The sequence below is a fragment of the Heterodontus francisci genome, chromosome 28, assembly GCF_036365525.1.
Source record: "Heterodontus francisci isolate sHetFra1 chromosome 28, sHetFra1.hap1, whole genome shotgun sequence".
Taxonomy (NCBI): Eukaryota; Metazoa; Chordata; class Chondrichthyes; order Heterodontiformes; family Heterodontidae; genus Heterodontus; species Heterodontus francisci.
In genome coordinates this window covers 17,709,019-17,733,255 of record NC_090398.1, presented here as the reverse complement: position 1 = coordinate 17,733,255, position 24,237 = coordinate 17,709,019, and the positions used below count along the sequence as shown (strand labels likewise).

At 47.6% G+C, this 24,237-nt stretch overlaps 1 protein-coding gene across 1 annotated transcript; it reads left to right on the top strand.

The window, feature by feature from the left end:
• The first annotated feature begins 8,943 nt into the window (after positions 1 to 8,943).
• On the top strand, positions 8,944 to 13,512 carry LOC137345292 (probable G-protein coupled receptor 139). The gene is made up of 2 exons (XM_068008775.1): positions 8,944 to 9,013; positions 12,608 to 13,512. The coding sequence occupies exons 1-2, from the start codon at positions 8,944 to 8,946 to the stop codon at positions 13,510 to 13,512; spliced, it is 975 nt and encodes a 324-aa protein (XP_067864876.1).
• Positions 13,513 to 24,237: the final 10,725 nt, after the last annotated feature.

Here is a 24,237-nt window from a genome sequence, read left to right as displayed (position 1 = left end):
AACCCTGGCACCAGGTAGGCAATACAGCCTTCGGGACTCTGGATCCTGTCCGCAGAGAACAGTGTCTATTCCCTTAACTATACGATCCCCGCTAACGACTACATTTCTCTTTTCTCACCCCGCTTGAATGGCTCCTTGTACCACGGTACTCTGGCCAGTTTGCTCATCCTCCCTACAGTCCCTGTTCTCGTCCACACAAAGAGCAAGAATCTCAAACCTGTTGGACAAGGACAAGGGCTGAGGCTCATGCAACTCGACCTCCTGGATCCCTCTACCTGCCTCACTCAGACTCACACCCTCCTGTCCCTGACCACTGGTCAAATTCAACCTAAGGGTTGTGACTATCTGCTGAAACACAGGTCACTTTCCCGCTCCTTGATTTGTCACACTGTCCGAAGCAGACTCCAGTTCATCAACTCTGATCCTGAGTTCCTCGAGCAGCCAACACTTGCTACAGATGTGGTCACAAGGAAACACAATGGAGTCCACCAGCTCCCACATCATGCAGGTGCATAGATCGCCTGGCCCTCCATCTCTATTTTATTTAATTAGATTAATAGGGTTATGAATAAAGTGAAAATCCATATCATAAAGTGGAAAGTGACAGCATGTATACGGAATTGGTGCAGTGAGCGGAAGTAGCACCTGCTTGGATTGCCCGCAGGACTGGCATACCCAAAATAACGTCCTGACTGGCCCGGAGCTCAAGTGGTGCACGTGACACTGACGCCATTGTGGGCCTGATTAGCATCAATGGCGCCGGAAATACAGAGGTGAAGGAGCCTAATTCTTCAGACAAACATTATATTAGCCCTTTTTATTGCTACTTTGTAGTGCATATGTCCCTTTTGGGGCATGTGCCATTCTAGTGAACGGGACACTAATGTAAAAGCAATGGATGGAAATGCGCATAAACTTTATGATAAATGGTTTGTAAAACCATTCCAAAAGCAAGAAAAAATGCATCATCACTGAAAGAATGTACTGGTACTGAAGGGATGAGCCCTAGGTTGCTAGTGTAAGTAATGCTAGAAATAGCTGAGTAATAGCTGAATAGCTGGGAACAATCGAAATGTGGAGCTTATTCAAGGAGCAGCTACTGCGTGTCCTTGATAAGTATGTACCTGTCAGGCAGGGAGGAAGTTGTCGAGCGAGGGAGCCGTGGTTTACTAAAGAAGTTGAAGCGCTTGTCATGAGGAAGAAGAAGGCTTATGTTAGGTTGAGACGTGACGGCTCAGTTAGGGCGCTTGAGAGTTACAAGCTAGCCAGGAAGGATCTAAAGGGAGAGCTAAGAAGAGCAAGGAGAAGACATGAGAAGTCATTGGTGGATAGGATCAAGGAAAACCCTAAGGCTTTCTATAGGTATATCAGGAATAAAAGAATGACTGGAGTTAGATTAGGGCCAATCAAGGATAGTAGTGGGAAGTTGTGTGTGGAATCAGAGGAGATAGGGGAAGTGTTAAATGAATATTTTTCGTCAGTATTTACAGTAGAGAAAGAAAATGTTGTCGAGGAGAATACTGAGATTCAGGCTACTAGGCTAGATGGGATTGAGGTTCACAAGGAGGAGGTGTTAGCAATTTTGGAAAGTGTGAAAATAGATAAGTCCCCTGGGCCAGATGGGATTTATCCTAGGATTCTCTGGGAAGCTAGGGAGGAGATTGCAGAGCCTTTGTCCTTGATCTTTATGTCGTCATTGCCGACAGGAATAGTGCCGGAAGACTGGAGGATAGCAAATGTTGTCCCCTTGCTCAAGAAGGGGACTAGAGACAGCTCTGGTAATTATACACCTGTGAGCCTTACTTCGGTTGTGGGTAAAATGTTGGAAAAGGTTATAAGAGACAGGATTTATAATCATCTTGAAAAGAATAAGTTCATTAGTGATAGTCAGCACAGTTTTGTGAAGGGTAGGTCGTGCCTCACAAACCTTATTGAGTTTTTCGAGAAGGTGACAAAACAGGTGGATGAGGGTAAATCAGTGGATGTGGTATATATGGATTTCAGCAAGGCGTTTGATAAGGTTCCCCACGGTAGGCTATTGCAGAAAATACGGAAGTATGGGGTTGAAGGTGATTTAGAGCTTTGGATCAGAAATTGGCTAGCTGAAAGAAGACAGAGGGTGGTGGTTGATGGCAAATGTTCATCCTGGAGTTCAGTTACTAGTGGTGTACCGCAAGGATCTGTTTTGGGGCCACTGCTGTTTGTCATTTTTATAAATGACCTGGAAGAGGGTGTAGAAGGGTGGGTTAGTAAATTTGCGGATGACACTAAGGTCGGTGGAGTTGTGGATAGTGCCGAAGGATGTTGTAGGGTACAGAGGGACATAGATAGGCTGCAGAGCTGGGCTGAGAGATGGCAAATGGAGTTTAATGCGGAAAAGTGTGAGGTGATTCACTTTGGAAGGAGTAACAGGAATGCAGAGTACTGGGCTAATGGGAAAATTCTTGGTAGTGTAGATGAACAGAGAGATCTTGGTGTCCAGGTACATAAATCCCTGAAAGTTGCTACCCAGGTTAATAGGGCTGTTAAGAAGGCATATGGTGTGTTTGCTTTTATTAGTAGGGGGATCGAGTTTCGGAGCCACGAGGTCATGCTGCAGCTGTACAAAACTCTGGTGAGACCGCACCTGGAGTACTGCGTGCAGTTCTGGTCACCGCATTATAGGAAGGATGTGGAAGCTTTGGAAAGGGTGCAGAGGAGATTTACTAGGATGTTGCCTGCTATGGAGGGAAGGTCTTACGAGGAAAGGCTGAGGGACTTGAGGTTGTTTTCGTTGGAGAGAAGGAGGAGGAGAGGTGACTTAATAGAGACATATAAGATAATCAGAGGGTTAGATAGGGTGGATAGTGAGAGTCTTTTTCCTCGGATGGTGATGGCAAGCACGAGGCGACATAGCTTTAAGTTGAGGGGTGATAGATTTAGGACAGATGTTTGAGGTAGTTTCTTTACTCAGAGAGTAGTAGGGGCGTGGAACGCCCTGCCTGCAGCAGTAGTAGACTCGCCAACTTTAAGGGCATTTAAGTGGTCATTGGATAGACATATGGATGAAAATGGAATAGTGTAGGTCAGATGGTTTCACAGGTCGGCGCAACATCGAGGGCCGACGGGCCTGTACTGCGCTGTCATGTTCTAATTCTAATTCTAATTCTAATAATTCTAATTCTAATTGAGCACACTCTTCCAATGATCATTGAATACAAGCGGAGTGCTGGGTGACTGAAGAGTTACTCAGGTTGTGTCACTAGTTTCGAAAAGAGAGCGGGATAAAAAGGGAATCTGCAGCAACATCAGTCTGGCATTGCTGTTAGAGACATTATTGCAAACTATTATCGGGGACAGAATAAATCCAATTGGGAAGGCATGGATTAATAAATGAGGCAGTGTGTATTTGCTTAAGGCAAATCGTTTCTTACTAACTTGAATGTATTATTTAATGCGGCAGTGGAGAAGGTTTATCAAGACAGTGCCAGAGAAGTTGAATTTAATCCACTCACTGTATACCTCTGTAATCTATTTGTATGTATGCGACTCTCTTGTGAATGTGTCGGTGAATATGTGGCGCATTTTTTAGTATCTTCAACTAGGTTAGACTGATAAGTGTAATAAACTTACCTCTTTCTTGTTTAAACTCAAGAAAACCTGTCTGATTGGTTCCTTTGCAAAACATTAGAGGAACAGGAGCAAACGCTCTCCGATGTGGTAAGCTCAAACAATGTGTTTAAAGAAAAAAGGTAAACAAAAGAAGGGGCAAAAGGGGAGCCGGAGACCCTTCTATACCTGGCTGTAACATTACTCACTGTGTCCATGAGACTCACTCTCTCCATCTCTTACCCTGTTGCCACACAACAGAGTTACAAAGATAGTGGAAGTCCATATAATAAAGTGGAAAGTGGCAGCATGGATACGGAATTGATGCAGTGAGTGGAAGCAGACCCTGCCTACCTCCAGCAAAAGCGAGAAGCCCCCGTACGACTGACCGACCCCAAATGTCGTTCAGCTTGGCCCATAGTATAAGTGGCAGTGCAGACGCCATTATGGGCCTGAAATTGCATCAATAGAGCCGAAAATACAGACGTGAAGGAGCCGTATTTTTCAGACAAACATTCTGTTAGCCCTTTGATTGCTCCTTTTGTCGTGCACATGTCCCTTTTGGAGCATTTGTCATCCCAGTAAACCGAACACAACTGTAAAAGCAACGAGTGGAAATAGGCACAAACTGTTTGAGGTATATATATGACGAAAGGTTTCTGAAACCATTCCAAAATCAAAAGATAAGGCAACAATTCCAGCCTTTAGATCCACCACAGCTTGAACAAAATGCAGCAAAAAACATGCCACAAATTGTAGCAAATGTTTTAAATATATTCAATAAGGGAGATGACAAATCAACTGACGAAACCCAACTACAGTGGTCAGTAATTTGATCTAACATGTTTAGCATCTGCCAGGGTGTAACTAACCTTGATTCAGTTAGAGATACTTCACAGATTCTCTTATACCGTGCTTATTACGTGCTGGCTAAAAAAGTTCTCTTGAATGCAGTTCAAGACTTTAGTGCCCTGTGTGCACTTCACATTACGTGTTTTCCAATTGATATTGGGAAGTTGAAATCTACAACTATCGTTGCCCTATGGTTTTTACACTCAGAAATTTGCTTGCATATTTGTTCCTCTATTTCCCTCTCACTATTTGAGCGTTTATAGTACACTCTTAGTAGAGTGGTTGCCCCTTTTTTATTTCTGATCGCCACCCTTATGGCCTGGAACACCCTGGTTAGATGAGCTGAGGAGAAAATTGTTGATCGAGATGAACCAAAATTTCTGCTTCTGTCTGAAAACACAATGTTATTCTGTCACCACCTGCGATATATAAATCCTGCTTAATCTGTGAGAATTACAGATTATGGCCACAACAACCGTCTATAATTTTTTTTATTAACTCAGATTTCAATTTAGAAAGAAATCATCCTGTTGAACGAGCAGGAACAATTTTATCTTTCTAAATGCGAAGGACTCAATTTCTTTTGAATTGATACTCATGAGTTGGGCAATGTTAACAAGACCATATTTCTCGTCCATCCCTCGTTGCCCTGTAAGCTGAGCGTTCTTCTTAAACTGTGTAGTTCTTGTGATGGTGCATCCGCAATTGTATCAGAAATTGAGTTCCAGTGATTTGATCGGTGATGATGAAGGAACAGCAATTTACTTCCATGCCAGGGTGACGGTTAACTCGAAGGGAAATAGAACATAGAACATAGAAATGCTCGAATTAATTTGCAAAACAAGGCCCCACAATAACATGTTCACATGTCTGCGTGCATTGAACATGAATTTGAGTTGGAAAAAGAGGAGTGTATGCTCATTTGATAATATGACGTTAAGAACAGCTCTATTGCTACTAGCACAGGTTTTCTTTCTCATTTGAAGAAATGTTAAGATAATATTATGGTTATCTGTGATGCAATATTCCTTAAAATAGTTTTCATTGCATAATAATCCTTGGAATAAAAGTGACTGCTTAGCTGCTTGTTCAAATTACTGTGACTAATATCACTTGTTATGAAACATGTCTAATTGTCATTGTCATTGTAATTGGAATGCAGAGTACTGGGCTAATGGGAAAATTCTTGGTAGTGTAGATGAACAGAGAGATCTTGGTGTCCATTGTAATTGGAATGCAGAGTACTGGGCTAATGGGAAAATTCTTGGTAGTGTAGATGAACAGAGAGATCTTGGTGTCCAGGTACATAAATCCCTGAAAGTTGCTACCCAGGTTAATAGGGCTGTTAAGAAGGCATATGGTGTGTTTGCTTTTATTAGTAGGGGGATCGAGTTTCGGAGCCACGAGGTCATGCTGCAGCTGTACAAAACTCTGGTGAGACCGCACCTGGAGTACTGCGTGCAGTTCTGGTCACCGCATTATAGGAAGGATGTGGAAGCTTTGGAAAGGGTGCAGAGGAGATTTACTAGGATGTTGCCTGCTATGGAGGGAAGGTCTTACGAGGAAAGGCTGAGGGACTTGAGGTTGTTTTCGTTGGAGAGAAGGAGGAGGAGAGGTGACTTAATAGAGACATATAAGATAATCAGAGGGTTAGATAGGGTGGATAGTGAGAGTCTTTTTCCTCGGATGGTGATGGCAAGCACGAGGCGACATAGCTTTAAGTTGAGGGGTGATAGATTTAGGACAGATGTTTGAGGTAGTTTCTTTACTCAGAGAGTAGTAGGGGCGTGGAACGCCCTGCCTGCAGCAGTAGTAGACTCGCCAACTTTAAGGGCATTTAAGTGGTCATTGGATAGACATATGGATGAAAATGGAATAGTGTAGGTCAGATGGTTTCACAGGTCGGCGCAACATCGAGGGCCGACGGGCCTGTACTGCGCTGTCATGTTCTAATTCTAATTCTAATTCTAATAATTCTAATTCTAATTGAGCACACTCTTCCAATGATCATTGAATACAAGCGGAGTGCTGGGTGACTGAAGAGTTACTCAGGTTGTGTCACTAGTTTCGAAAAGAGAGCGGGATAAAAAGGGAATCTGCAGCAACATCAGTCTGGCATTGCTGTTAGAGACATTATTGCAAACTATTATCGGGGACAGAATAAATCCAATTGGGAAGGCATGGATTAATAAATGAGGCAGTGTGTATTTGCTTAAGGCAAATCGTTTCTTACTAACTTGAATGTATTATTTAATGCGGCAGTGGAGAAGGTTTATCAAGACAGTGCCAGAGAAGTTGAATTTAATCCACTCACTGTATACCTCTGTAATCTATTTGTATGTATGCGACTCTCTTGTGAATGTGTCGGTGAATATGTGGCGCATTTTTTAGTATCTTCAACTAGGTTAGACTGATAAGTGTAATAAACTTACCTCTTTCTTGTTTAAACTCAAGAAAACCTGTCTGATTGGTTCCTTTGCAAAACATTAGAGGAACAGGAGCAAACGCTCTCCGATGTGGTAAGCTCAAACAATGTGTTTAAAGAAAAAAGGTAAACAAAAGAAGGGGCAAAAGGGGAGCCGGAGACCCTTCTATACCTGGCTGTAACATTACTCACTGTGTCCATGAGACTCACTCTCTCCATCTCTTACCCTGTTGCCACACAACAGAGTTACAAAGATAGTGGAAGTCCATATAATAAAGTGGAAAGTGGCAGCATGGATACGGAATTGATGCAGTGAGTGGAAGCAGACCCTGCCTACCTCCAGCAAAAGCGAGAAGCCCCCGTACGACTGACCGACCCCAAATGTCGTTCAGCTTGGCCCATAGTATAAGTGGCAGTGCAGACGCCATTATGGGCCTGAAATTGCATCAATAGAGCCGAAAATACAGACGTGAAGGAGCCGTATTTTTCAGACAAACATTCTGTTAGCCCTTTGATTGCTCCTTTTGTCGTGCACATGTCCCTTTTGGAGCATTTGTCATCCCAGTAAACCGAACACAACTGTAAAAGCAACGAGTGGAAATAGGCACAAACTGTTTGAGGTATATATATGACGAAAGGTTTCTGAAACCATTCCAAAATCAAAAGATAAGGCAACAATTCCAGCCTTTAGATCCACCACAGCTTGAACAAAATGCAGCAAAAAACATGCCACAAATTGTAGCAAATGTTTTAAATATATTCAATAAGGGAGATGACAAATCAACTGACGAAACCCAACTACAGTGGTCAGTAATTTGATCTAACATGTTTAGCATCTGCCAGGGTGTAACTAACCTTGATTCAGTTAGAGATACTTCACAGATTCTCTTATACCGTGCTTATTACGTGCTGGCTAAAAAAGTTCTCTTGAATGCAGTTCAAGACTTTAGTGCCCTGTGTGCACTTCACATTACGTGTTTTCCAATTGATATTGGGAAGTTGAAATCTACAACTATCGTTGCCCTATGGTTTTTACACTCAGAAATTTGCTTGCATATTTGTTCCTCTATTTCCCTCTCACTATTTGAGCGTTTATAGTACACTCTTAGTAGAGTGGTTGCCCCTTTTTTATTTCTGATCGCCACCCTTATGGCCTGGAACACCCTGGTTAGATGAGCTGAGGAGAAAATTGTTGATCGAGATGAACCAAAATTTCTGCTTCTGTCTGAAAACACAATGTTATTCTGTCACCACCTGCGATATATAAATCCTGCTTAATCTGTGAGAATTACAGATTATGGCCACAACAACCGTCTATAATTTTTTTTATTAACTCAGATTTCAATTTAGAAAGAAATCATCCTGTTGAACGAGCAGGAACAATTTTATCTTTCTAAATGCGAAGGACTCAATTTCTTTTGAATTGATACTCATGAGTTGGGCAATGTTAACAAGACCATATTTCTCGTCCATCCCTCGTTGCCCTGTAAGCTGAGCGTTCTTCTTAAACTGTGTAGTTCTTGTGATGGTGCATCCGCAATTGTATCAGAAATTGAGTTCCAGTGATTTGATCGGTGATGATGAAGGAACAGCAATTTACTTCCATGCCAGGGTGACGGTTAACTCGAAGGGAAATAGAACATAGAACATAGAAATGCTCGAATTAATTTGCAAAACAAGGCCCCACAATAACATGTTCACATGTCTGCGTGCATTGAACATGAATTTGAGTTGGAAAAAGAGGAGTGTATGCTCATTTGATAATATGACGTTAAGAACAGCTCTATTGCTACTAGCACAGGTTTTCTTTCTCATTTGAAGAAATGTTAAGATAATATTATGGTTATCTGTGATGCAATATTCCTTAAAATAGTTTTCATTGCATAATAATCCTTGGAATAAAAGTGACTGCTTAGCTGCTTGTTCAAATTACTGTGACTAATATCACTTGTTATGAAACATGTCTAATTGTCTCTCTGGAGGTTTGTCTTCAATATAAATACTGTTTGCTTTGAACATGCTATGCAATCTGGTCAGTCAGAATCACTAAGTTTGCATGAACAGATTTCTCACTGAAAATGAGATACCCGGTTATCTTTCAGATAGAACGCATTTACTACCCTGCTCTTGCAGCTATTGGCGTTACTGGTAAGGCTTTAGATCCATTATTAATCGTGTAAACCAATGTTCCACTGTTACTGCTTTTGCTCTTTGCTAAACTGTAACACAATTGTCTTGCGCTGTACATTACAAAGTCATATGAACAGTGCTAGTAGTTGAGCCAATAGCATGTTGCTGTTTGTTGAAGGAGATATTATTACTAAAATTCTAATGTATCTTTATCTCCAATATCGTAATGTTTCTGGATTTTTTCTCTTTACGAAATCCTGTACAATCTCACTTCCAGAGGAAATACTTAAATTAGATGATAAGTCTTCATGAATTAGTTTATGCAGTTTTGTTTTTATATAATGGCAAGTGGATTAGATGATCAATATAGCATAATAAACGTTTTCATTTGTCCTGTAATCTCATATATGTATTTCTAGCGATTTCTATGAACTAATATTTCATTTGGATACATTGAAAGATGTAATCAAGAGAAAATGTTCTTGTTTGTTGTGGCTGTTAATGATTCTCTTCCAAAAACAGTAAAACGTATCAATAGTTCAATATTATTTTGTGTCATCATACATTGTAACCCATAGATATTAAAGTTCGTTATTAACTTAGAGATGAGAGCCATCAGATTAACACCATCCAGATTTGCTCATATGCATTACTGGATATGTGTTTTAGTATCTTCTATGAAGAAGTATACTCAATGAGTTCTGTCACCAATAATTGTGTAATTCTATAATGTGAGCGGTAGAAATTCATCTCAGGTCGTGGTGTAAAACTTGCTGCCCTGGATTTTGAGCTTGTGGCATGCAGTGTCTGATATTCAGGTAATTTGCCATCAATTTAATTAAATATCACGTGCTGCATATAATGGTAGTTGATCCGATAATGTCCCTCTTTTCCACCATTGCCCCAAACGAATTTAACTCTTCAGTGTACAACACAGCATAAAAATATATTTTGTTAGAATAGCGTTACAGCAATAACGTATTCAGTGAATAAAGCTATGAACTTTCACATAGCACATTCGCTGAACAATCAAGAGAAACGCACATAAAATTTACATGAGGGACCAGGATAGTGTATGCACCCTATCGAAATGTTTACTAATGGACTCAGGTGAAATTAAGGTAAGATCTGGAGTACGTTATTTGTAATCCAACTCACCAGCACTGCAGCTATCGAGATGGAGTGTTCTATACATCTCTCTCTCTCTCTTTTGCCTTTAATGATTTAATGATTCAATTGCAAATCCGCCGTTTCTCGCAGGAACTAAAACATTCTGAGTGAATGCTGCAACAATGACTTCTTATTTCAGCACCTTAACCCATATCAGCAAAAGCAAGCATCCACACAACTTGTTTTCCACTTTGGTTTAGGCCAAAATCTGTTGTTGAAACTTCACATCGCCTCATATTCTCTGTGCCAGGAAATGCTTCTTTCAGTCATCAATCGAATTTCAGTCATGAATCATCAGAAAACTCGAAAGTATTGTAAACAAATGCTTACCATATTTAATGCATAGCTAAATAATAACTATGATCAATAATTATGTAAAAGGTGACTTGGCACCAAAACAATTTGCTGGGTACATTTTAATAAAATGAGGACTTATATTAATTCATATTTTTATAAATGTCTGTTTCTGATTCATTTTGTTGATTCCGAGTGGCCCTTCAGAAGTTGATGGTTGGACTTCTTAAACTGTCGGAGCTCATGAGGTGAAAGTGCTGCACAGTGCTGCATGCTTTTTGTTGAGACGACTGAATGGCTTTCCGGGTGACTTCAGAGGGTCATTAAGAGTTGACCAGACCGGATATGAATGGCCAGTTTCCTTCACTAAAGGATATTCTTGAACCAGTTGGCTTTTCACGGCAATCCAAAGCGTTCATGGTCACTTGTACTGACAACAGCTTTTATTTTTTTTTAAATTTCATTTGTTTATCCAACACAGAAGGAGGGCAGCTACTCCATCTTGCCAGTGCCTCTGATAGAGCTATCAAATAGTCTACTTCCCTGTGCTTTACTCACAGCGCTGCAATGTTTTCCTATTTTTCTGTAGAAATTCAAATCCCTTTTGAAAGTTACAATTGAAGCTGTTTCCTCCGGCCTTTCAGACTATGCATTTTAGACCATATCAAGTCTCAGAGGAAGAAAGAGTGTCCCCATCTGCACCCTTTTTTGTGAATTACCTTAAAGCCACGCTTTTTTGTTACTGTCACTCCTGTTAAGGGGCACTATTTTTCTTTACATGCACTATCAAAACTTTTCATTGTTTTGAAATCTTCCATTACATCTCATTTTAGCCTTCTCTGCTCCAAGAAGAATGATCACAGCTTCTCACTCCCTTCACATATTTGAAGTTCTTCATTCCTGGTACTATTCTAGTAAATCTCATCGGTACCCTCTCTTTAAAAGCTTTAGATCCTTCCTAAATTATGGTGCCCATAACTAAAGACAATACATTAGTTGATGCATTCGATTTATAGCTGATTATATCTTCAAACTGGCATTTGAGTTCTAACTAATTCAGTATATCGCTACAAAACTGCACTTGTTATAAATTATCAACTATTCCTATCTCTCTATTGCTGCTCATACTCACCTCGCCTTCTCCTATCTCCCACCTGTGCCTTCCTCCAATTGTCTCCTCCAATCAGTGCCCGCGTCTCGATGTGACTAATACAAGTGAGAGCCAGAATGGGATCCAGAGACCACGGCCAATGACATTCAAATGCTGCACACACCATCTTCATCACACATTCTCCCTCCCCCTTCAAAAACCCATGAGTATATCCAGTCTAATGTCAAGATGCCCATCTGGGCCATTGATTCACTCTCACTAGTCTGTCTTGCATCTTTGCCCTTCCTTAAATTCTACATTATAATTTCACTAAACATCATGTAATCTGTTTATCCGGTCCAGTTGAATGCACTCTCCTGATTACATTTTTGGTGGCTTTCATTGCTCATTACGATCTATGATTTTTTGGGGGTTGACTCTTGCAACAACACTCGATTCTAGCCACTAAATTACAGTCAACGATGTCCCGGCACTGGAAGCAGCACAGATAAAAGGAAACAAACAAAATCCTAATCTTCAGGCATCTCAGTTATGGTGAGAAGTGGAAGAGTCTGGGATTGTTAACTTTGGAGAAGAGTGGACAAGGGAATGATTAGTCAAACATTCATGATCCTTAATTAAATAGAGAAAGATAGATGGTTGTTTCGAGTTACCGCCCACACATTAGCTACTTTATTGAATTTAGTTTAAGTCAGTTTCACAACATGCCCAGGTGAGAGTTAAATCTCAACCTTGGGCTTGTGAATCATTCGATGATGGCAACCTCCACTAAAATATTTCAGTCCATTTTCGATTTTTTTTATCTCCTTCATTTAATTTTCGATCCGTTTTTGACCTTTATTGCTAATGTTTCATTGATTGTATGGTGTTGTTGTACTCCTTGAAATTTCTAAATATTATTGCACATAATATTGATCTGAGAACAAACATTAAATTGGTTCCAATTGCTGCATTTGTAACTTTGTAAACCTATTAATCTGATGCTTTTGGTGTCATTTCGGACACCAAATGATCCTGTTGCGTTATTTTTCTTACAGTTAACTTAGTGGCGATCGTGATCCTGAACAGAGGGAATTGCGGCCTGTCAAAATGCATCACCCGCTATCTGGTTGCAATGTCAACAGCAGATCTACTGCTCGTCATCATTAACATCATACTGAATCGAATTAATAATATTTATTTCCCAGTTAATTTCTTGTTTATCACTCCTGTGTGTGCGGTGAGAGTTGTCTTGCTTCATGCAGCCCTGGACTGTTCAGTCTGGTTCACAGTGGCTTTCACATTCGATCGGTTTGTAGCCATTTGTTGTCAAAAGCTAAAATCAAGATATTGCACCAAGAAAACTGCGGCTGTTGTTATACTAACCGTGAGTATTGTCAGCTGCTTGAGGTGCATTCCCTGGTACTTTGTATTTGTTCCTTTAATTGTTATTCACAACGTACCATGGTTTTGCATCGGAGCCCCAAACTATTATACCTCACTCTTTTGGACCGCATACGAGTGGATTGACAGTATTATAACACCACTGCTTCCATTTGTTTTCATTTTGGTGTTCAATGCATTGACTGTCAGAAACATTATAACAGCCAATCGACTCCGGAGAGGGCTCCGGGGCCATGGCAATGGGCAGAACCATATTGATCCAGAATTGGAGAACCGAAGGAAATCCATTATTTTGCTTTTTGCCTTGTCTGCCAATTTCATACTGCTGTGGATTACATATGTTGTACATTCTTTAAACTGGAAGGTTAGAAACTACAATTATATAGATAAAAATCTTAGCGATCCAATATATGTTGCTCAGCAATTTGGATATATGCTGCGGCTTCTGAGTTCGTGTACCAACACCTGCATTTATGCACTAACTCAGAATAATTTCAGGGAGGAGTTAAAGAATGGGGTGAAATATCCATTTATTCTAATTGTTAAATTATTTAAATAGCACTATAAAACAGATCTTCAAATGGAGTTGCATTTCTAGTGTTCCAATTCAGTTCCATTTCAGATTTCATCACAAAATATCACTAGACAGGCACCAAAAGAGGGTATATTTGATAATAACTTTGACCTACGATTGACAAACGTGTCTGTAAAGATGTGGGCCCTAAATCTGGAATCCTACCCCTAATACCTTTGCTTCTCCAACTCCTTCTCCGTCTGTAAGGCCCTCTTCAACACACATATTTTAACCCAGCTTTTTCAACCCATGTAGTACCTCTTGCTTTTCCTTGGCAACCATTGTTGTTGGATGTTGCCTCTCTGCAATGCCATAGATGTTTCCTACCTTAAAACAGCAGGTTGTTATTGTATTCTTTAAAAACAAAATCTTACTATTTACAACAGAGAAGGAGGTTCTATCACACCTGTTCTGGCTTCTTGAAACAATAATCCACTTAAACCAACATTGCTACTGCAGTATACTGCAGGAGATTGCGTCTAACTAACTTGATTGAATTTTCTGAAATTACCCCTCGTATAGGTAGGTGGTAGGGAAATATAGGGACAGGTGGGGATGTGGTAGAAATATGGGATTAATGTCGGATTGGGATAAATGGGTGGTTGATGGTCGGCACAGACTCGGTGGGCCGAAGGGCCTGTTTCAGTGCTGTATCTCGAAATAAATAAACAAATAGCAAAGTAATATTATAGCAGGATCAACATCAGAAATAAAAACAAAAAATGCTGGAGTTACTCAGCAAGTCTGGCAGCATCAGTGGAGAGAGAAGCAGAGTTAGCGTTTCAGGTCTGTTACCTTTATTTTAGAATTTTGTATCCCAGTAGCGGGACCAGTAGCAGGTGGCAGCGGGGATCAGTAGTGGGGGGGGATCAGTAGTGGGGGGGTTCAGTAGTGGGGGGGGATCAGTAGAGGGAGGGAGCGGGGATCAGTAGTGAGGGGGGGATCAGAAGCGGGAGGGAGCGGGGATCAGTAGCGGGAGGGAGCGGGGATCAGTAGTGGGAGGGAGTGGGGATCAGTAGTGGGAGTGAGCGGGGATCAGAAGTGGGGGGGATCAATAGTGGGAGGGAGCGGGGATCAGTAGTGGGGGTGAGCGGGGATCAGTAGTGGGGGGGGATCAGTAGTGGGAGGGAGTGGGGATCAGTAGCAGGAGGGAGCAGGGAACAGTAGTGGGGGGATCAGTAGTGGGAGGGAGCGGGGATCAGTAGTGGGGGGATCAGTAGTGGGAGGGAGCGGGGATCAGTAGTGGGGGGGATCAGTAGTGGGAGGGAGCGGGGATCAGTAGTGGGAGGGAGCGGGGATCAGTAGTGGGAGGGAGCGGGGATCAGTAGTGGGGGGGATCAGTAGTGGGAGGGAGTGGGGATCAGTAGTGGGAGGGAGCGGGGATCAGTAGTGGGAGGGAGAGGGGATCAGTAGTGGGGGGGTATCAGTATGGGAGGGAGCGGGGATCAGTAGTGGGAGGGAGCGGGGATCAGTAGTGGGGGGGGATCAGGAGCGGGAGGGAGAGGGGATCAGTAGTGGGAGGGAGCGGGGATCAGTAGTGGGAGGGGGATCAGTAGCGGGAGGGAGCGGGGATCAGTAGTGGGAGGGGGATCAGTAGCGGGAGGGAGCGGGGATCAGTAGTGGGAGGGAGCGGGAATCAGTAGTGGGAGGGAGCGGGAATCAGTAGTGGGAGGGAGCGGTGATCAGTAGTGGGAGGGAGCGGCGATCAGTAGTGGGAGGGAGCGGGGATCAGTAGTGGGAGGGAGCGAGGATCAGTACTGGGAGGGAGCGGGGATCAGTAGTGGGGGGGGATCAGTAGTGGGAGGGAGCGGGGATCAGTAGTGGGAGGGAGCGGGGATCAGTAGTGGGGGGGGATCAGTAGTGGGAGGGAGCGGGGATCAGTAGTGGGAGGGAGAGGGGATCAGTAGCGGGAGGGAGCGGGGATCAGTAGCAGGGGGGATCAGTAGTGGGAGGGAGCGAGGATCAGTAGTGGGAGGGAGCGGGGATCAGTAGCGGGAGGGAGCGGGGATCAGTAGCAGGGGGGATCAGTAGTGGGAGGGAGCGGGGATCAGTCGTGGGAGGGAGCGGGGTTCTGTAGTGATGGGGGGATCAGTAGTGGGAGGGAGCGGGGATCAGTAGTGGGAGGGAGCGGGTCTCAGTAGTGGGGGCGGATCAGGAGTGGGAGGGAGCGGGGATCAGTAGTGGGGGGGATCAGTAGTGGGAGGGAGTAGGAATCAGTAGTGGGAGGGAGTGGGGATCAGTAGTGGGGGGGATCAGTAGTGGGAGGGAGCGAGGATGAGTAGTGGTGGGGGTCAGTAGTGGGAGGGAGCGGGGATCACTTGTGGGAGGGAGCGGGGATCAGTAGTGGGTGGGATCAGTAGTGGGAGGGAGCGGGGATCAGTAGCGGGGGGGATCAGTAGTGGGAGGGATCGGGGATCAGTAGTGGGGGGGATCAGTAGTGGGAGGGAGCGGGGAACAGTAGTGGGGGGGATCAGTAGTGGGAGGGAGCGGGGATCAGTAGTGGGAGGGAACGGGGATCAGTAGTGGGGGGGGATCAGTAGCGGGAGGCAGAGGGGATCAGTAGTGGGAGGGAGCGGGGATCAGTAGTGGGAGGGAGCGGTGATCAGTAGTGGGAGGGAGCGGCGATCAGTAGTGGGAGGGAGCGGGGATCAGTAGTGGGAGGGAGCGAGGATCAGTACTGGGAGGGAGCGGGGATCAGTAGTGGGGGGGGATCAGTAGTGGGAGGGAGCGGGGATCAGTAGTGGGAGGGAGCGGGGATCAGTAGTGGGGGGGGATCAGTAGTGGGAGGGAGCGGGGATCAGTAGTGGGAGGGAGAGGGGATCAGTAGCGGGAGGGAGCGGGGATCAGTAGCAGGGGGGATCAGTAGTGGGAGGGAGCGAGGATCAGTAGTGGGAGGGAGCGGGGATCAGTAGCGGGAGGGAGCGGGGATCAGTAGCAGGGGGGATCAGTAGTGGGAGGGAGCGGGGATCAGTCGTGGGAGGGAGCGGGGTTCTGTAGTGATGGGGGGATCAGTAGTGGGAGGGAGCGGGGATCAGTAGTGGGAGGGAGCGGGTCTCAGTAGTGGGGGCGGATCAGGAGTGGGAGGGAGCGGGGATCAGTAGTGGGGGGGATCAGTAGTGGGAGGGAGTAGGAATCAGTAGTGGGAGGGAGTGGGGATCAGTAGTGGGGGGGATCAGTAGTGGGAGGGAGCGAGGATGAGTAGTGGTGGGGGTCAGTAGTGGGAGGGAGCGGGGATCATTTGTGGGAGGGAGCGGGGATCAGTAGTGGGTGGGATCAGTAGTGGGAGGGAGCGGGGATCAGTAGCGGGGGGGATCAGTAGTGGGAGGGATCGGGGATCAGTAGTGGGGGGGATCAGTAGTGGGAGGGAGCGGGGAACAGTAGTGGGGGGGATCAGTAGTGGGAGGGAGCGGGGATCAGTAGTGGGAGGGAGCGGGGATCAGTAGTGGGGGGGGATCAGTAGCGGGAGGCAGAGGGGATCAGTAGTGGGAGGGAGCGGGGATCAGTAGTGGGAGGGAGTGGGAATCAGTAGTGGGAGGGGGATCAGTAGCGGGAGGGAGCGGGGATCAGTAGTGGGAGGGGGATCAGTAGCGGGAGGGAGCGGGGATCAGTAGTGGGGGGGAGCGAGGATCAGTAGTGGGAGGGAGCGGGAATCAGTTGTGGGAGGGAGCGGGAATCAGTAGTGGGAGGGAGCGGGGATCAGTAGTGGGAGGGAGCGGGGATCAGTAGTGGGGGGGGATCAGTAGTGGTAGGGAGCGGGGATCAGTAGTGGGAGGGAGCGGGGATCAGTAGTGGGAGGGAGAGGGGATCAGTAGTGGGGGGGTATCAGTAGCGGGAGGGAGCGGGGATCAGTAGCAGGGGGGATCAGTAGTGGGAGGGAGCGAGGATCAGTAGTGGGAGGGAGCGGGGATCAGTAGTGGGGGGGATCAGTAGTGGGAGGGAGCGGGGATCAGTTGTGGGAGGGAGCAGGGATCAGTAGTGGGGGGGATCTGTAGTGGGAGGGAGCGGGGATCTGTAGTGGGAGGGAGCGGGGATCAGTAGTGGGAGGGAGAGGGGATCAGTAGTGGGGGGGTTTCAGTAGCGGGAGGGAGCGGGGATCAGTAGCAGGGGAGATCAGTAGTGGGAGGGAGCGGGGATCAGTAGTGGGAGGGAGCGGGGTTCTGTAGTGATGGGGGGATCAGTAGTGGGAGGGTGCGGGGATCAGTAGTGGGAGGGAGCGGGTTTCAGTAGTGGGGGGGATCAGGAGTGGGAGGGAGCGTGGATCAGTAGTGGGGGGGATCAGTAGTGGGAGGGAGCGGGGATCAGTAGTGGGAGGGAGCGGGGATCAGTAGTGGGGGGGGATCAGTAGTGGTAGGGAGCGGGGATCAGTAGTGGGAGGGAGCGGGGATCAGTAGTGGGAGGGAGAGGGGATCAGTAGTGGGGGGGTATCAGTAGCGGGAGGGAGCGGGGATCAGTAGCAGGGGGGATCAGTAGTGGGAGGGAGCGAGGATCAGTAGTGGGAGGGAGCGGGGATCAGTAGTGGGGGGGATCAGTAGTGGGAGGGAGCGGGGATCAGTTGTGGGAGGGAGCAGGGATCAGTAGTGGGGGGGATCTGTAGTGGGAGGGAGCGGGGATCTGTAGTGGGAGGGAGCGGGGATCAGTAGTGGGAGGGAGAGGGGATCAGTAGTGGGGGGGTTTCAGTAGCGGGAGGGAGCAGGGATCAGTAGCAGGGGAGATCAGTAGTGGGAGGGAGCGGGGATCAGTAGTGGGAGGGAGCGGGGTTCTGTAGTGATGGGGGGATCAGTAGTGGGAGGGTGCGGGGATCAGTAGTGGGAGGGAGCGGGTTTCAGTAGTGGGGGGGATCAGGAGTGGGAGGGAGCGGAGATCAGTAGTGGGAGGGGGGATCAGTAGTGGGGGGATCAGTAGTGGGGGGTGATCAGTAGTGGGGGGGGGATCAGTAGTGGGGGGTGATCAGTAGTGGGGGGGGTGATCAGTAGTGGGGGGGGTGATCAGTAGTGGGAGGGAGTGGGGATCAGTTGTGGGAAGGTGGATCAGTAGTGGGGGGTGATCAGTAGTGGGGGGGATCAGTAGTGGGGGGATGATCAGTAGTGGGGGGGTGATCAGTAGTGGGGGTGGGATCAGTAGTGGGGGGGTGATCAGTAGTGGGGGGGTGATCAGTAGTGGGGGGTGGATCAGTAGTGGGGGGGGATCAGTAGTGGGGGGGATCAGTAGTGGGGGGATGATCAGTAGTGGGGGGGTGATCAGTAGTGGGGGTGGGATCAGTAGTGGGGGGGTGATCAGTAGTGGGGGTGGGATCAGTAGTGGGGGGGTGATCAGTAGTGGGGGGGTGATCAGTAGTGGGGGTGGATCAGTAGTGGGGGGGATCAGTAGTGGGGGGGTGATCAGTAGTGGGGGGTGGATCAGTAGTGGGGGGGGATCAGTAGTGGGGGGGGTGGATCAGTAGTGGGGGGTGATCGGTAGTGGGGGGGTGGATCAGTAGTGGGGGGGGATCAGTAGTGGGGGGGTGATCGGTAGTGGGGGGGTGGATCAGTAGTGGGGGGGATCAGTAGTGGGGGGGGTGATCAGTAGTGGGGGGTGGATCAGTAGTGGGGGGGTGATCAGTAGTGGGGGGGTGGATCAGTAGTGGGGGGGATCAGTAGTGGGGGGGTGATCAGTAGTGGGGGGGTGATCAGTAGTGGGGGTGGTGATCAGTAGTGGGGGGGTGGATCAGTAGTGGGGGTGGTGATCAGTAGTGGGGGGTGGATCAGTAGTGGGGGGTGATCAGTAGTGGGGGGGGATCAGTAGTGGGGGGGTGATCAGTAGTGGGGGGGTGATCAGTAGTGGGGGGGGGATCAGTAGTGGGGGGGTGATCAGTAGTGGGGGTGGTTCAGTAGTGGGGGGGGATCAGTAGTGGGGGGGGGATCAGTAGTGGGGGGTGGATCAGTAGTGGGGTTGGATCAGTAGTGGGGGGGTGATCAGTAGTGGGGGGGGATCAGTAGTGGGGGGGTGATCAGTAGTGGGGGGGGGATCAGTAGTGGGGTTGGATCAGTAGTGGGGGGGGTGATCAGTAGTGGGGGGGGGGATCAGTAGTGGGGTTGGATCAGTAGTGGGGGGGGTGATCAGTAGTGGGGGGTGGATCAGTAGTGGGGGGGGATCAGTAGTGGGGGGGTGATCAGTAGTGGGGGGGGGATCAGTAGTGGGGTTGGATCAGTAGTGGGGGGGGTGATCAGTAGTGGGGGGGGATCAGTAGTGGGGGGGTGATCAGTAGTGGGGGGGTGGATCAGTAGTGGGGGGGTGATCAGTAGTGGGGGGGTGATCAGTAGTGGGGGGTGATCAGTAGTGGGGGGGTGATCAGTAGTGGGGGGTGATCAGTAGTGGGGGGGGATCAGTAGTGGGGGGGTGATCAGTAGTGGGGGTGGATCAGTAGTGGGGGGGGATCAGTAGTGGGGGGGGATCAGTAGTGGGGGGTGGATCAGTAGTGGGGGGGTGATCAGTAGTGGGGGGGATCAGTAGTGGGGGGTGGATCAGTAGTGGGGTTGGATCAGTCGTGGGGGGGTGATCAGTAGTGGGGGGGGATCAGTAGTGGGGGGGTGATCAGTAGTGGGGGGGGGATCAGTAGTGGGGTTGGATCAGTAGTGGGGGGGGGTGATCAGTAGTGGGGGGGGATCAGTAGTGGGGGGGTGATCAGTAGTGGGGGGTGGATCAGTAGTGGGGGGGTGATCAGTAGTGGGGGGGTGATCAGTAGTGGGGTTGGATCAGTAGTGGGGGGGTGATCAGTAGTGGGGGGGTGGATCAGTAGTGGGGGGGGATCAGTAGTGTGGGGGGATCAGTAGTGGGGGGGTGAGCAGTAGTGGGGGGGTGATCAGTAGTGGGGGGTGAACAGTAGTGGGGGGGTGATCAGTAGTGGGGGGTGATCAGTAGTGGGGGGGTGATCAGTAGTGGGGGGGTGGATCAGTAGTGGGGGGGTGATCAGTAGTGGGGGGGTGATCAGTAGTGGGGGGGTGATCAGTAGTGGGGGGTGAACAGTAGTGGGGGGGTGATCAGTAGTGGGGGGGTGGATCAGTAGTGGGGGGTGATCAGTAGTGGGGGGGTGATCAGTAGTGGGGGGGTGGATCAGTAGTGGGGGGTGATCAGTAGTGGGGGGGTGATCAGTAGTGGGGTTGGATCAGTAGTGGGGGGGTGATCAGTAGTGGGGGGTGGATCAGTAGTGGGGGGGGATCAGTAGTGTGGGGGGATCAGTAGTGGGGGGGTGATCAGTAGTGGGGGGGTGATCAGTAGTGGGGGGGGTGATCAGTAGTGGGGGGGTGATCAGTAGTGGGGGGTGATCAGTAGTGGGGGGGTGATCAGTCGTGGGGGGGGTGATCAGTAGTGGGGGGGTGATCAGTAGTGGGGGGTGATCAGTAGTGGGGGGTGGATCAGTAGTGGGGGGTGGATCAGTAGTGGGGGGTGATCAGTAGTGGGGGGTGGATCAGTAGTGGGGGGGTGATCAGTAGTGGGGGGGTGATCAGTAGTGGGGGGTGATCAGTAGTGGGGGGTGGATCAGTAGTGGGGGGTGGATCAGTAGTGGGGGGTGATCAGTAGTGGGGGGGTGATCAGTAGTGGGGGGTGGATCAGTAGTGGGGGGTGGATCAGTAGTGGGGGGGTGATCAGTAGTGGGGGGTGATCAGTAGTGGGGGGTGGATCAGTAGTGGGGGGGTGATCAGTAGTGGGGGGTGGATCAGTAGTGGGGGGTGGATCAGTAGTGGGGGGTGATCAGTAGTGGGGGGGTGATCAGTAGTGGGGGGTGATCAGTAGTGGGGGGTGGATCAGTAGTGGGGGGGTGATCAGTAGTGGGGGGTGATCAGTAGTGGGGGGTGGATCAGTAGTGGGGGGGGATCAGTCGTGGGAGGAAGTGGGGATCAAACGAGGTTTCAGTAGCGGGAGGGACCAAGCGGGGTCTGCTGTGTCTTTGTCATTGGCTCCCGCGCCCTTTTAATCCTCGATCACCCGATCGCTCTGCTGTTTTGTCTCTGTCGGTGGTTCCCACACTCTATTGAAACTCCTCCCACACGATGTGCTCTGCTGCCTTGTCCCTCTGCTGTTGTTTCTCTCCTATCTTTTCAAACCCTTCTCTCTGATGTCGCCGACTGCTCTGTCTTTGTCAGGGGCTCCACTGCTCTTTAAACTCCCTCTCTCCCGATCTGCTCTGCTGATGTGTCTTTGCTGGCCGTTCCCGCACTCTTTTTAAACCATTCTCTCCTACTGTGTCCAGGTGCTGTGTCTCTGCTGGTGGTGCTCCTGCTCTTTTTAAACTCCTCTTTTCCGATGTGCTCTGCTGCTCGTTTCCACGCTCCTGTGAAAGGCTGCGTTTGCGCACCAGGCAACCACTAAGTGCACTTTCACATCACTGTCTGCAGCATTTTGGCAGCTGCTCAAAAAAAATCACAAAACCGAAAACAAATGAAACCAAAATGGCTAAACTTCTGGTCCCCACTCCTGGGCCTCTGCAACCAGTTGTTTAATGGATTTTATTGACGATTATTTCAGGGCACAAACCCGAACTTTAAACCAGTGAGCATTTTAAAAAGAGACTTATAACATTTTGGAAGCTGGAGCAGATAAATCCTGGGAGCTCGTATTCATCCTGAACACCGGCAGAGAGCTGCTTCTGTGTTTCTGCTTCTGCTTCCACAGCCAGCATCAAAGCGTGAGAAACTGATATTCAATAAGATATATCATCCAATATCAAGCTGCAAAGTTGTAAGCACATCGTAAATAAGTTAACCATCACATTATTGTGTCAAATTCAATCCGCCCCATACAGTTGTGATTCGCTATCCCATTATACAATTTAAGATTGGTTTAAGTGATCCAGGACAAACACAGCTACAGAAAGTGTAAGCAGCTGGAGGAATTTCGGATCAGGATGATTGATCTGAAAGTTGAACTGCAAACACTGCCCAACATAAGGCAGGGCGATAAATACCTGGACGCTTTCTTTTGGAGGACGGTCACACCAATTAGAACAGGGTCATGTGTTTCGGTCTGCAGCGAGGGACAGGAGGAGGTGATCATAAAAGAGGCAGGTAAAGGGACCGAGCAGACAATAGTGGAGGAGCCTCAGACTTTGCAATTGTCAAACAGGTTTGAGGTGATCTCAAGCTGCATAGATGACATCGACTTCTCCAAGGTGGATGAGCATACTGGCCATGGCACTGTGGTACAGGAAACTATTCAAATGGGGGAGAACAAAGGAATGTAATGGTAGTAGGGGATAGTATTCTTTTGGGCCTCCTTATCTCGAGAGACAATGGATACGCGCCTGGAGGTGGTCAGTGGTTTGTGAAGCAGCGCCTGGAGTGGCTATAAAGGCCAATTCTGGAGTGACAGGCTCTTCCACAGGTGCTGCAGAGAAATTTGTTTGTTGGGGCTGTTGCACAGTTGGCTCTCCCCTTGCGCCTCTGTCTTTTTTCCTGCCAACTACTAAGTCTCTTCGACTCGTATAGTGAGAGTGATTGACACTGTTCTGTGCAGCCAAGAGCGTGATTCCAGAGACGTGATTCTTGGCTCCATTAAGTGAGACAGGGACACCAGCAGATGGAGATGCTGAGAGGGGGACAGTAACTGCAGTGAAACAGGGGCACCAGCAGATGGAGATGGTGAGAGGGGGCAGTAACTGCAGTGAGACAGGGACACCAGCAGATGGAGATGCTGAGAGCGGGACAGTCACTACAGTGAGACAGTGGCACCAGCACATGGAGATGCTGAGAGGGGGACAGTAACTGCAGTGAGACAGGGACACCAGCAGATGGAGATGCTGAGAGGGGGACAGTAACTGCAGTGAGACAGGGGCACCAGCAGATGGAGATGGTGAGAGGGGGCAGTAACTGCAGTGAGACAGGGACACCAGCAGATGGAGATGGTGAGAGGGTGACAGTAACTGCAGTGAGACAGGGACACCAGCAGATGGTGATGGTGAGAGGGGGACAGTAACTGCAGTGAGACAGTAGCACCAGCAGATGGAACTGCTGAGCCATTTCTGATGGGAGGCTGTGTTGCTGAGAGGTTGAAAGTTTACAAAAGTTTCATGAGTTTACATTCTGTAAACGTGAGATGCTTAAGAAAATAAGCTCAATACAATTTGTGTTAAATGGCTTTTACCCTACTATGTAAACACATTAAACTGGTTGCTGTTTGGAAAATTATCATGAGTGATTCAAGGTAATATATAAATAAACAACAGCATCAAATAAAACAAACAATCATTTATAAATAAAAAAACTCTCTATATAAGTTGTGTTGAATTCTTCATCATTGATGTTCTTTGTTCTATTAACGTTATGACATCTCTCTATCTCTCACTTCTCTCTCTGTGCTGGTATCTTCTCTCCTGTAACTCAGAGTAATTGAAATTTTGATCCGATTGTCTGTTGAAAGTTAATATTGAATCTGCTTTCAGAAACCTGTCAGAGAGTGAATTCCAGACCAGAACAACTACCTGACTATTTGTTTCTCCCCACTGTTAGTGTAAACAGTCTCTCCTCTTGTCTCCAAACTGAGGGAAAGATTTTGAATACAATTTATTTCTCCAGGACAGCAGCTGCAGAGGAGCTGGAACCTGCTGAATGTGGACAAGCAATGAACAAAAATCCCTCTGAATGAGGACCCGCCTCTGGGCTGTTCTCAATTGTTTTGTTTATTCATTAATTGAATAATTGGTGCAATTGGATATTTCACCGCGCTCCTGAACTGTTC